This window comes from Zea mays, chromosome 2, assembly GCF_902167145.1.
Source record: "Zea mays cultivar B73 chromosome 2, Zm-B73-REFERENCE-NAM-5.0, whole genome shotgun sequence".
Lineage (NCBI taxonomy): Eukaryota > Viridiplantae > Streptophyta > Magnoliopsida > Poales > Poaceae > Zea > Zea mays.
In genome coordinates this window covers 183,876,760-183,890,674 of record NC_050097.1, presented here as the reverse complement: position 1 = coordinate 183,890,674, position 13,915 = coordinate 183,876,760, and the positions used below count along the sequence as shown (strand labels likewise).

The 13,915-nt window shown below is 44.1% G+C and overlaps 3 protein-coding genes across 3 annotated transcripts; 1 reads left to right on the top strand and 2 right to left on the bottom strand.

The window, feature by feature from the left end:
* Window positions 1–4,050: 4,050 nt before the first annotated feature.
* LOC103647400 (uncharacterized) lies at window positions 4,051–5,716 on the top strand. The gene is made up of 3 exons (XM_008671943.4): window positions 4,051–4,565; window positions 4,710–4,947; window positions 5,138–5,716. The coding sequence occupies exons 1-3, from the start codon at window positions 4,272–4,274 to the stop codon at window positions 5,227–5,229; spliced, it is 624 nt and encodes a 207-aa protein (XP_008670165.1). The 5' UTR covers window positions 4,051–4,271; the 3' UTR covers window positions 5,230–5,716.
* Window positions 5,717–6,246: 530 nt separating this feature from the next.
* LOC100283225 (uncharacterized) lies at window positions 6,247–11,168 on the bottom strand. The gene is made up of 7 exons (NM_001156127.2): window positions 10,873–11,168; window positions 9,334–9,479; window positions 8,891–9,109; window positions 8,181–8,396; window positions 8,012–8,101; window positions 6,820–7,023; window positions 6,247–6,733 (listed from the first exon to the last, which is right to left on the bottom strand). The coding sequence occupies exons 1-6, from the start codon at window positions 10,946–10,948 to the stop codon at window positions 6,820–6,822; spliced, it is 951 nt and encodes a 316-aa protein (NP_001149599.1). The 5' UTR covers window positions 10,949–11,168; the 3' UTR covers window positions 6,247–6,733.
* A 282-nt stretch (window positions 11,169–11,450) lies between these two features.
* On the bottom strand, window positions 11,451–13,665 carry LOC103647399 (uncharacterized). The gene is made up of 4 exons (XM_008671942.2): window positions 13,590–13,665; window positions 12,170–13,511; window positions 11,854–12,096; window positions 11,451–11,778 (listed from the first exon to the last, which is right to left on the bottom strand). Exons 2-4 carry the CDS (start codon window positions 13,336–13,338, stop codon window positions 11,661–11,663), a joined length of 1,530 nt encoding a protein of 509 aa, XP_008670164.2. The 5' UTR covers window positions 13,339–13,511; window positions 13,590–13,665; the 3' UTR covers window positions 11,451–11,660.
* Window positions 13,666–13,915: the final 250 nt, after the last annotated feature.

The window sequence follows — 13,915 nt, the reverse complement described above, 5'->3', positions numbered from 1 at the left end:
TGAAGTGCTCGATTTGGGCTACTTCATCCACATCATAAACTTCATCCCCTACGGATGGTACCTGTACACCAAACTCAACAACATCCCATATACTTTTGTGGAGTGAGGTTAGATGAAATCGCATTAAATCACTCCACCTTGCATAATCTTCACCATGAAATGTTGGTGGTTTGCCTAATGGGACAGAAAGTAAAGGTGTATGTCTAGGAGTGCGAGGATAGCGTAAGGGGATCTTACTATACTTCTTGCGCTCATGGCGCTTAGAAGTTACGGACGGCGCGTCGGAGCCGGAGGTAGATGGCGATGGTGTGTCGGTCTCGTAGTAGACCACCTTCCTCATCTTCTTTGTTTTGTCGCCACTCCGACGCATCTTGTGGGAAGAGGATTTCTTCTCCTTCCCCTTCCCTTTGTTGCGGGACTCTTCCGATGAAGCCTTCCTGTGGCTTGTAGTGGGCTTGTCGCCGGTCTCCATCTCCTTCTTGGCGTGTTCTCCCGACATCACTTTGAGCGGTTAGGCTCTAATGAAGCACCGGGCTCTGATACCAATTGAAAGTCGCCTAGAGGGGGGTGAATAGGGCAAAACTAAAATTTACAAAGTTAATCACAACTACAAGCCGGGTTAGCGTTAGAAATATAATCAAGTCCGCGAGAGAGAGTGCAAAACAAATCACAAGTGAATAAAGAAGTGAAACACAAGGATTTGTTTTACCGAGGTTCGGTTCTTGCAAACCTACTCCCCGTTGAGGAGGCCACAAAGTCCGGGTCCTTTTCAACCCCTTCCCTCTCTCAAACGGTCCCTCAGACCGAGTGAGCTTTCTCTTCTCAAATCAACCGGGAACAAAACTTCCCCGCAAGGACCACCACACAATTGGTGTCTCTTGCCTTGGTTACAATTGAGTATTGATCACAAGAAAGAATGAGAAAGAAGAAAGCGATCCAAGCGCAAGAGCTCAAAGGAACACAACAAATCTCTCTCACTTGACACTAAAGCTTTTGTGGAATTGGGAGAGGATTTGATCACTTGGATGTGTCTTGTATTGAATGCCTAGCTCTTGTAAGTGGTTGGAAGGTTGAAAACTTGGATGACTTGAATGTGGGGTGGTTGGGGGTATTTATAACCCCAATCACCAAACTAGCCGTTTGGTGGAGGCTGTCTGTCGCATGGTGCACCGGACAGTCCGGTGCACACCGGACAGTGTCCGGTGCGCCAGCCACGTCACCAGGCCGTTGGGTTCCGACCGTTGGAGCTCTGACTGCTGGGCCCGCTTGGATGTCCGGTGGCACACCGGACATGTACTGTAGAGTGTCTGGTGCGCAACTTCGCGCGTGCCTGACTTCTGCGCGCTCTGGCGCACATTTAATGCTTCTGCAGGTGACCGTTGGCGCGAAGTAGTCGTTGCTCTGCTGGCTCACCGGACAGTCCGGTGTGTACCGGACATGTCCGATGAATTATAGCGAAGCGGAAATCCGAAGCTGGCTAGTTCAGAGTAGCTCTCCTCTGGAGCACCGGACACTGTCCGGTGAATTATAGCGAAGCGGCTCTGAAAATTTCCGAAGGTGCGAAGTTTGGCTTGAAGTCCCCTGGTGCACCGGACACTGTCCGGTGGCACACCGGACAGTCCGGTGCGCCAGACCAGGGCTGCCTTCAGTTATCCCTTGCTCTTTTTGTTGAACCCATTTCTTGGTCTTTTTATTGGCTAAGTGTGAACCTTTGGCACCTGTATAACTTATAGACTAGAGCAAACTAGTTAGTCCAATTATTTGTGTTGGGCAATTCAACCACCAAAATCTATTAGAAAATAGGTGTAAGCCTAATTCCCTTTCAACTAGCGAGCGAGAACACTCGTTAGGGTTTCGGACAGGCAACAATGCCAGCCATCTTCAGGTTTGCCAAAGTCTACATATACCTTATTACAATTCAGTACTTATACTCTACCCAACTGGGCCTAGCAGTTATCTCTGGTCTTGGGCTTTAGTTCTTCCATTGGCCGCCAATATACTTGGTGTTGGGCCTCCTCTCCCTCATTTCTTGCTTACCCATCTCTTGTTTTCCTCTGTCACCAAACCAGGAAACACATGTATAGTAGTGTTGACAATCTTCTATTTCGGGTTTCTCACTACCGGAATTAGATTACTTGAATGGCTCTCTAGAGTGCAACAATATATATATATATATATATATATATATATATACACTACTTATTAAGGCTGCAATAGTAGTCGGTCATTCCCTGTTCTGCCTATTCCGTGTTCTGCCACCATTCCTGTTCTGCCTTTCCGATTCCCTTCTCCCCGCGCATAGTCCATTCCTATGTTCTGCCACCATTATATATCTATCATTTTCATTCTCCCTCCCCGCAAAGCTCATTCCCATTCCCCCATACAGCCGACGTCTAGCTAAAATTAAAAAAAATACACATAGTCCTAAGGGGATTCGAACTCACAACCTCTCAAGCAAATACCAGCAATAGTTACTACTACACCACATGCGTGTTTATGTCTACACCTATAACAGGAAACACATCTACTACATCTCTCTCCAAGCTCACCTGCTACCCTTACACAATGTGTAGTAGTAGATAAGTATCACCGAAATTCTTGAATTATATTTTTGGATGGAGGGAGTAGTATTTAAAAAAGAGCCTTGCATGCAATTTCTTTTGTTTGAATAATGTTTTCAACTTAAATTTATTTTTTGCATGCGTAACATTTATTCTTCATAATATTTTTTTCCATGGGTCTGACTTGTGTGTCATTTTTATAAACCAATGCCAAACATGAATCCATGTTTCTTACTTGAAAACCCCGAACAAACACCATTAGCAGGAGGCACTCGCGTTGAGGTCGCTCATCGACGACGAGAAGAAACTTGGCGACTGCCAGTTCAACCTCTAGAAATAGTCCTACGTGGTCGCATGTGTCGCTATGTACTACAAGCTCCGGCGCAGCCGCCGCTTGGACGCGGTGCAGAGCGGCTGCTCCGCGCTGTCCATCGTCAAGCAGGGAGACCTCATGGTCATCGCCAACGTCGGTGACTCTCGGGTTGTTCTGGGCATCGCATTTGACGACGACGCCATCACGTCGTCCAGCTCATCGTCCACCTGAAGCCCAACCTGCCACGTAAGTCTCTACTGACCGGCCATGAATTCTTGTGTGTTGGGACGATGACCATTGCCTACGTTGTGTGTGTCGTTGAACATGATGTATGTAGAGGAGTAGCGCATCTGGTGGTGCAACGGCCAGGGGTACTACCTTGCTGATGAGCGCAGGGTGCACTTCGTTTTACAGCCCAACCAAGAGTCATCAGTACTCGGTATGTCGCGCGTGTTCGACGACTACTATATCGAGGACCGTGGCGTCATCTTGATGACGCAGGAGGTGACGCAGAGGAGGACCGACAATAATGACCAGTTCGTCATCCTCACCACCATTGGGATAGCTTTTATGCCGACTTGCCTTTAATTCTCTTAGCAAACACACACACTTGCCTTTTTATTTAAGCAAAAGCGTATGGTGGTACGTGTCTAATGACTAACGATGTACGGGGGAATTTCTTCCTACATGTGTGGAACGTGCTCTCCAATGATGAGACCATGTAAATCGTGACATATATCGAAGTCTGCATGATACTGATGGTTGCAATGTAGTGGTGAAACAGGTAGATTAAAATAACAAAAATTATGTATGGCCAGAATCACAAATTGATTATAAAACATTTTTTCATAACGGTATAACATATATTTTGTATATAAGTTATCGTAGTATACTGTTATTATATATTCTCGTTGCAACGCACGAGTACTCAGCTAGTATATATATATATATATATATATATATATATATATATATATATATATATATATATATATATATATATATATATATATATATATATATATATATATATATATATATATATATATATATATATATATATATATATAGAAAGACTCTCCGAGAGTTGCCACGAGGTGTACAACTTATAGACTGATTATTTGGACAACATGTAACTTAGAGATTTACTTAACAATTACGCCATTGGCTATTACTCATCTTGAAACCAAATTCTATAGCATATCATATCACCGTTTTTATGAATCCGGCTGTAGAGAATTATTTCGCGTAAAGGACAGGTCAGCACGAGCAGCGAAACAGCGGACCATTGGATCAGCTCCTTCTCCACCGGTCCGAGTCTCCGACACGCGTCCATCCATCTGACATCCACAGCGCGCGCTTGACTCGATCACTGCACTCCCCCCCGCGCCAAGGAGATGGACGAGCGCCCCGACGCCTGCGCCGTGGCTTCCTCTACCTCCTCCGCCTCAGTGTCGAGCGCCGAGGAGGACGCGTCGATCCAGGACCAGCTCGGCGGGCACGGAGCGTTCGCGCCACCAGCCGTCGACGCCGCCCAGCCAGTACCACCGCGGCGGCGGTTCTGGGCGTGGGCCACCCTCACCGCGCGCGCCGCCGCGCCCAGGCTGCACGAGGCGTGCGGAACCGCGGCGCGGGGACTCGTGGCGTGGACAAGGCGGGGCGGCGCGCCTCGTTGCCTCCTCGTCGTGTCGGTGAGTCGCTGCCACCAGCTGCACTGCACGGGCCAGGGAAGGGAACTCCGGACGACGACACGGACGCTGTGATCCGTAACTTGCAGGTTCGTTCTATTCTACCTAATCGCTAATCGGTTGCGAGCCGTGATCCGTAACCCGCAGGTTGGATCCGTGGCGCTCGTGGCGCTAAGCGGCCTCCTGATCCTCGTCTTCTTCGTGGTGGCGGCGGCGACGAACGCCATCGCCTTTTCCGTCGTCGTGTCCTTGGCCGGCGCCGGGGGGTTCCTGGCCGTGCTGCTGGCTTTCCTGGCCGCGATGTACGTCGGCGCAGTGTCCGTCGCCGTGTTTGTTATCTTGGCCACCACGATCGCGACAGTCGTTGCCATCACGATCGCCACCGGTAATACCGTTACTCGCCTTTTTTTTTGCAATGCAATCTTCAGTCATTAACTTCTGCCTCCGCTGCTGCTGCTTGCGAGTTGCCATCTTCAGTCCTCGAAATGCCTCTCCAAGTCTCAAATCTGCCTGTACCAGTTACTGTCATTATCGATACTACTGTCTCTTTCAACTGTGCTTCGTATGCGTTTCAGGTTGGGTTGCATTCTTCTGGTTTGTTTGGTTTACCGCCAGAGAATGCCTGAGCCTGACGACTAAGCGAAGAACCGGCACCACAAGTCCATGATCTGAGCCAGTTTCTGGGTCGTAGCAGCTAGCAGGTAACAGGGAAATGTACTCTACTCCATGTTGACGTGTTTGGAGAAGGCCAGCAAAGCTTTTAGTTGCGTTGGGCCTTATTCGAGTTGAGCCTAGCCATGAATGAGTTCCACGCTCTCTCCTCTTCCTCTATAGCACGTACAGGCCCACACTTGTTAGCCCACAACGCGTGCTACTGCTGCAGCAACAAGGCAGCAGACGAAATGACGAATTCATTTGTTTCTGTATGCCCGAATGGTGTCCATGAAATGAGATCGCTGCAAGAATTTGCACTGATTTTTTTTAATCTCTCTCCACCACCACGGACTGAGGATTGAGGAGATGCCACCCTGATGCTTATCTTCTTCCAGTTCGTGAACAGTGACCTGAACCTGAAACTTGCCCCAGTTTAGAACCTGAAGCTGAACACTGCCGACAGTTTAGGCCCACTTTGGAACAAAGAAAATTTTTCTGAATCCTGCGTTTTTCTTGTGTTTTTGAACTAATTACCGTGAAATTCCTATACCGTGAAATTCCTGCATTCCAAATGCTCCAGCTCAGATTCATGTTCAGGCTACGAGCATTGTCATTCTAAAGAACACCATGGCTACGAGTATTCTTTCTCATTCTAAAGAAGACCATGGTTCAGGTTTAGCCTACTTTCCAATTACACTTGACACTATGAACTCCAATACCTAGCAGTCTGCGGACTGAATTGTCAAATAATCTACCTGCTACCATACCGTGGGCCTACCCCTTTGAAAAGTTTTAGGTACAAGTTATTAGCATTCTGATGTGGGTTTAGATTTTTTTTAGAGGAGTTTGTTTTTCAGCAGCCCCTAATATGATGTTTTGGGGAACAACTTTTTAGGAAGCTCTTGTACTCCCTCTGTTTCTTTTTATTTGTCGGTGTATAGTGTAAAATTACACTATCCAGCAACAAATAAAAAGAAACGGAGGGAGTAGTTGTTCTAACAATGACATATCTTTAACACGGTTCTTTTAAGTCCAACAAACAGCTTCATATATACAACCCTCGTATGAGTCATATCTTACAATAAGATACAAAACCTATCTTTTATACTCCAAGAAACGTACCCCTATATCTCTGGGTTATGTCCTAAGACGTTGGTCTCCGTGAAGGACGGAGAAAACAGGGATATGGGATAAGCAGCGAAAAACAGAATAACAAATGAAGGAAATACCACAAGAACATGACATAATAATATTGGCGTCATAGAGACACCAGTCAAGCCCACTGTGACCAGCAACAGCTGATCTGGTATCCCATCCAGAATCTTCCAACAAGAAACCCGGATGGAAATATATACACGAATACTTTAAACAAGCATACTAGGAACCGCATATGTGATATGTGGCAGTTAGATCCAGGAGTCACGACAGATAAATGGCAACATCATAAGTTTTCCAGGTAGGTCGCTGCATTTAGGGTGGATCGATAGAAATATCATGTCCCATGGTCGAAACATAGCCTGACAAGAGGAAAACACAAGAGTGAATATGAGATCAGTTTGAAAAATGCTATACTCACAGTAGCTCCAGCCTCCAGAGGGCGAACCTAATGGCCATGACCAACAAGTGAAAGAAGGAACGTCCGATAGTTTCCTGATGTCTCGGAGTTGATAGCCTCAGCTAATGGCTTCTTGTACTTCTTCAAGTACTCTGCCTTGATATATTGCATGTCAATCTCGGTCCTCGTCACCACCACCCTTATAAGTGTCATGTCATCAGTGCCTAAACCTTTCATGGCCTTTCGTAAGAGCTGTATTCATGTCATTAAAAGAAAACTGGTCACTTAAGTATCAAACTGAGAAAACAGAGGTCTTAAACCAGTGGTAAACATAAGAGGTTTGACAAAGATAACAAAATGCGTAGATATTTGTTAAAAAGTAAGAGTTGATCGAATATGCTATCCTAACCTCTGTATACATAGTAAACTGCATACATAGCTTTAACATAGCGCCATGTGATCTCATGTTAATAGCATATTCCATCAGGTCAGCAGCATTCCCATATTTAAGATACCCACCCTCTGTCCGTTTTGGGGTTTCTAGATACATAACTTTTGATATACACATAGATATACTACATGTCTACCTAGATATTCTATATGTCTAGATACACAATAAACATTATATATCCAGAAAAGCCAAACGACATATAAATTGGAAGGGGGGAGTACTAGGGTAGGCCAAATGAAGAAGACGGATAGAACAGTCTAGGAGGGGAGAGGAGTCATGGGCACCGAATATACGAGAGCAATACAGAATATGCTCATTTCGCAGCATTAGCAGAAAATAACACTTTAGAATAGTGGCAAGTTACATATAATTGAAAATAAGAAATAAAATATACAAATATCAACTCTGGGTGGTATAATATCAGTGTCGTATTCAGCAAGTGATCTTTGCTTCACCAAATGTTAAATTACAATTTCATAAGAAAGAAGAACAGCTGTTGGCTATGGCTAAATCTATCAGCAAGATGTAACTTGACCCTAAATCAATTGGTGATTTTATATATCCACGCATGTCTGGTGCAGTGATGAGAGCTGTCTCACTGAGTCACCAGATCGTGGGATCAAGGCAGCCTTTCAACATTTGCAGAGAAAAGGCCTGCCTCAGTTTATCCCTTAAAAACCAGACCCCACTCATGTGGAAGCCGACACTAGGTCTACCCTTTTTACAGTGCCTACACAGAATTTCAAAAGCTACAATACTTCTTTACTGAAAAAGACGTGGGTGCAATACCTTAGCAAAATACTTTGCTGGGTTTTCCGCGCATCTGAGGATAGTCAAAAGTGCAAATTCAAAGTTTCCAGAAGTTTCGCTCTTGATAACCTATCATATATAAAGGTCACTGAAAATTCCAGAGAATAAAAAAAGTTCATTCCAGAAGTGTGCTGAACAGAAGTGTCACCTTCTCTAATTTCCGGTCATACATATGATGGTAAGCAGAAGAAACAGATGCCAAGTGTGCCCAACTGCGTTCAGTGAAAACACGGATAAAAATCTTCTCGTCCGTACCCAGCCTTTTCTCACCAGCTTTGTACAAATCCTTTGCATCATGTGTCACAATTGTAGGATCAACCTCGGGACCTTCATAGCGTGGAATCCCCATATATGCAAGTAAAAGCTGAAATATACATTATATCATTAATTTCTTCTGGCAGAAAAAAGTGCAATTTAAATTTGAAAATATATTAACTACGAACTTATAAAAAGTACTGATTGGCACACATCACATGAAGTTCATGCTACAGATATCTGTGTGCATTCGGTAAAAGGCATAAATGACTACAGAAAAGCAATTGAAGCAACTTCACATCAGTAATTGCAATATGTTAATGAAGAATGGGCATTCCCTTAGTCTTATACAATACAGACATCAGATTAGATGTGAGGATATCTCAGACATTACTCATAATGGCAGATTATGCAGTCATTTTGCAGCACATGGAAGTTGTTCCAAAGGAATTATAGCCAAATATTCACCTTCCTAATGCCGGACAGTGTAATACTAAAAGTTGAATAAAAAGTGATTAATTTAAACATCTTTCATGTATCACGATGCATGAGATCAAGTAGAACGAATGTAAGGCAGATACTCTATGTAATAAGGATCAGGACCTTCTGGTGATCACCGGATGTGTGGTGAGCAATGTCATGCTCAAGATAAGTACCGAATCTAGCATAATAAGTCTGTTTCATTATTTGCAACTGTGATGGTGTCCTGGAACATATAATCTCAGTGGCTGCTCTCAGATCCATAGTGTCACCATTTAGAGCTTCTCTCAAAACAGTTGCATCACGTCCAGCAGGATCAAGAATCCACAGCGACATAGCTTTCTAGAGCGACATGAAACGAAGTTAAAATATTAAAATACTGATTTTGATAAATTAAACATAAACTCATGATTGAAGCAGCACAAGTTCACATTTTTAGCTAATTGATTCAAATCATCAGTTCTCATTGGTGAATATGTGGTACAGTTGAATAAACATATTGTTACAGCTAGGTTATCGATTTGATTATTTAATAAAGAGAACAATCCTTCAAGAACTTTTCATGCCTTGTGGTTTCCACTGAGTTCAGATGAAATACGGTGGGAGAGTTCCTCATGATACATAGCCCTGTATTCCTGTTGAATGAGTCCACGCTGCACCGAATCGCGATGAGTAAGTATGTTTATCACTGTTGTACTGTCACATCCAAACCCTGGACAACCATCAACCAAGGCACAATATAAAGAAAGTCAGTGTGTTTAGTGACCACCTCCTGCAAGTCAGTAATGGGAAAAGGCTTTGATATTTAAGTAAAAGCATAAAAGCATGCACAACACTCAATTACTGGAAATCAATTACATGTCTAAGTTCAACAATTCATGCTAACTTGTAGACAGCAGTTGTCGCCATTCAAGCATATCAAACCAAACTCACTGTAAACAACAATTTTGAATCTTGTTGATAAAAATATAAGAGATCACATAATCACATTTTTATATAAAGTTACAATAATGGTAAAATTCACATCTCTAAGCCATAAAATGTCAAAAATACTAAGGGTCTGTTTGGTTCGCGCCCTCCCTAGTTTGTCCTAGTTTGCCTAACTTTTTTTCCCTAAGGTTAGTTCTTTAATTTGGCCGACTAATCTAAGACAAATTATGGCGCAACTAGCCAAGAATCAAAATAAGCCCTAAACAGAAAAGAGCAGAGGGGTTATACATGTCAGTAACAAATAAATTCCTCCAAGTCTAGAAGCAGTTGAACTGGTTTTTTGTCTTTTGTTTGGGCAGTTGGTGCGGTGCACTCTTAAGATATTGTTTAGTCATAAATATTAGAGCATGTAAAACAACACCATGCTTTCTTTAAAAAGAAATTCTAATATATGTGAAACTTATATGTGAGCCTTATAGTTACTATGCATTTCACTCAGCCACTGTATACTAATAGACATATGGTCTATGGCGCCTACACTAACAGAATTGTGCTAGTTGACCCAAGAACAGACTATTCAAGGCTGGAACTCACACGTGGATTGCCCTTATATTAATCCACTACACACTTGACCTCAAATTGTAGTTGTAGGCAGATAAAACAAAAAAAATGTCTTGATCACCGCAATAACTTCATCCGTACTCAGCGTAGCGTGTGGCCGTGTAAAACACTGTAGACTGCACAGTTGAGTTTGGAGTAGGGGTGAGATAAGAAGAGGTGGAATGGGAAGGCTGTTTGAAGTAGGGAGTGAGATAAAGAGGTGAAATAGGGAGTAGCCTATGTAAAGCCTCTAATAACCAGAACCCTCCTCGACCACCTGCCCATCTGCCATCTGAACTCAGTCCAGCCAGCCCCCTGGAACAGCGAACTCTGCTACTCTAGCTTCGTCCAGCTCCCGGACACATCCCCGAAATCGCATGCGCGGAAGGCAACCGCCACGCAACCAAATAACAACGGCGCTTTCCGCCCCCGTATCAATTAGCATAATCCCCTGTTCATTCAGCCACGATATGTGACCGAAAACGAAAACCGAACAACAGAGCCGTGGCGGACCCCGACGAAACGTGGGGCAGACGGAAATTTGAGCTGGAACCCGAGGGGAAAGTAGCGCGCACCTTTGAAGGCCTTGTGGAGGTCGATGGCGTCCTGGCGTGGGTTGGGGGGCGCCGGCGGCAGGGTGAGGCTCGCCATCGCCGGCAGTCGCTGCGCGTGCGCGCTGCCCGCGGTTCGATTTGATTCGGCCGGCTCGGTGGAGGAGAAAATTGGATTTATGCCATTATCAAACTACGGATTCGCTCGAATGCCATTATGAGAACACGCTTCGTTATTACGCCATTTTCAAACACTGGATTACAGATAAAATGCCATTTAGGGGGTTATTTGATAAAGTATCAACTAATTGGACTATTTTACCCCTAAACTAAAACAGCTCCTCTCTGTTCTCTGTCTCTCGCGTTTTCTCCTCCTCTCTGTACCGCACCACACCAAACCAGGCTCCTCTCTGTTCTCTCAGCCATTATCTCCTCCTCTCATCCTCTCCCACGACAAGCACAAGGCAAGCTCCTGCACGCACCAGGCAAGCTCCAGCACGCACGCACCAGGGCAAGCTCCAGAAATTCAGAACTGAATGAACAGCGAGGGGCAGGGAAACATCAAAGTGAAAAAGTAGTCGATCTTAACTGAATGAACACAGTTTAAGAAATTCAGAACACAGTTTCCCATTCTTAACTGAATGAACACAGTTTCAGAAAGAACACAATTTATCTGATAGCATAACAAGGTTCAAAATAACTACGATATCCATCCAAATATAGTTCATCTGATAGCATAACAAGGTTCACTTCTAACACTAGCTTACTAAAATCTTAGATAACATAGAAATCAGCAGGTTATTACAATCTTGTCACATTTTCTTCAGCTTCCTTGGTGTGAGCTTCTTCACTAGCATCTTCTTAGGAGTTGTAGTCTTGGGAGGTGACTGGATATCAATCTGTCCATCTCCCAGTAGCATAGCAAGCCGACTGAAAAAAATAAAGACCAGTAATTTAATGAGACAACAATGACTTGATGCAACATAATCGTAATGATATGTTTACCTCCTAGTGACTCTGATTGGGCTGTCCTGTAAAATAGACTCCCTTGTTGGTGTAACCGGAAGAGAAACTTCGAGTTGGACATCAGCTTCAGTTTGGACAACACCATGATCTTGAACACTTTCAAGTTCGACATTAGCTTCACCTTGGACAGCACCTTGACCTTGGACACTTCGTTGAAGTCGAGTTTTGGGGATTTTGGCATTATCCCCATACTTTGTTCTATTCATGCGAGGCTTTCTCTTCCTACAAGTTGGACAGCACAGTTAGATACAAATATAACAGTGCACACGTTCAAATTAGACATTTCATCACTTACCTTTTCTTTGTTCCGTTCAATGGGCACTTGTAGCTAGTTTCACTGTGACCTAATTCTCCACATCTTTTGCACTTTCTTTTGCCTCTAATCATCTTCCTTTTCCCCTTCTCAGATTGGTTTGAACCCTCCATGTCAGCTTCTAGTACTGCATTCTTGTCAGCTTCCTTGCCTTTCTCTGTAGCTACTTTTTTCCCTTTGCTATTCCCACCTTCCAAACAACTCTTAATTCTTAGTTTCTTATACCTTCCTTTACCTCTCTTGTCAAGTGGTGCAGCAACCGCATAGGGCAGATCCACTGTTGGCCATTGAGACTTATCAGGTAGTGGTTCAATTATTCTCTTATATGCATTTTTGAACCTTTGTACAGAGTAGAATTCATGCACAAAATCTTCCAATTCGACATCCACACTCTCCTGTGCTGTAATCAAAGCCAATGCATGTGGACAAGGTTTGCCGGTGTGCTGCCACTCTAGGCATGTACACTCATGCAAGTATGACTTCACTACATGTCTGTTGTGAGTGTTTGTGTTGTCCTCAACCTGTGCAGAGAAAAAACCAGCCTTTGTCACTGATAGATGCCCTAGGCCTCTGGTCCTTGCCTTCAATTGTTGTAAAACAGCAGGTAAGATCTTCCCATTAAGTTTATCTCCAATTCTTCTCCTTTTCTCCCACAACACCATTATCATCTCCCTACACTTGTCTGCAAGCTCAACAACTGGAAGGTCCTTCCAATCTTTAATCCAGTTGTTGAAGACTTCAGCTAGATTGTTGGTGACATAATCACACTTGATGGCAGGATTAAACTGACTCCTCCTCCATTTCAGCTTGTGGTAAGTATCTAGCCATTTCTTTACATCTGGGGAAGCTTCCACAACTTGATTGTAAAAGAATTGTGAAACTTCTGACCTATATGCCCTAGCTGTAGGGTACATCTTAGAGAATATGTCACCTCCAAACCTCTTAACAAAATTCTGCATTAGATGCCTAAAGCATTCTCTTTGGTCAGCCTGAGGGAAAACAAGTTTTACTGCATTTTCTAACCCTTTGCATGCATCTGTACATACAGCAAGCAATGGAAGATCTCCTATTGCCTTTTTCAGTTGGCTCATGAACCATACCCAATTATCATCACCCTCTTGCATCTTTAAAGCTTCACCAGCCTTCCTCATCCTCAGCTCTCAAACCGATCAACTCATACATTCTGTCATCATCAACAATTTCTATCCTACCTTCCTCATCTTGCCTCTCAACAATTTGAAGTGCGTCCCAGTCAATACCAACCTTTGGGCGACCACTAGGATGTACTACCAATGCTAAGCTAGGCGGAAGCTCATCGTCAAAACTGAAAATAAAAAATAAAAATGTACAATCATACTACTTCATTCGATTTCTATAAAAGTTATTAAATGTAGAATCATACCCGTACATAGAATCATTCCAGCTGTAATCCATCTAGCCAACTGTTGGTGACCAATAATATGAGATCTCCGCTGATGCTAACTCAAATCAGAAGAAACCCTAAAGTGTAAAGCCTAAATCCTAAAGCCTAAAACTCGTATGCATACCTGGAGCTCGCCGAGGGGAACAGGCCGCCGAGGGTCGCCGTGGGGAGTCCGGATGGCGTGCTGGAGCTCGCCGTGGGGAGCCCGGCCGGCGTGCTGGAGCTCGCCGTGGGCGGCGTGCTGGAGCCGAGATCTCGCTGGAGCCCGGGCGGCGTGCTGTGCGATGCAGAGAGCAGAGAGGAGG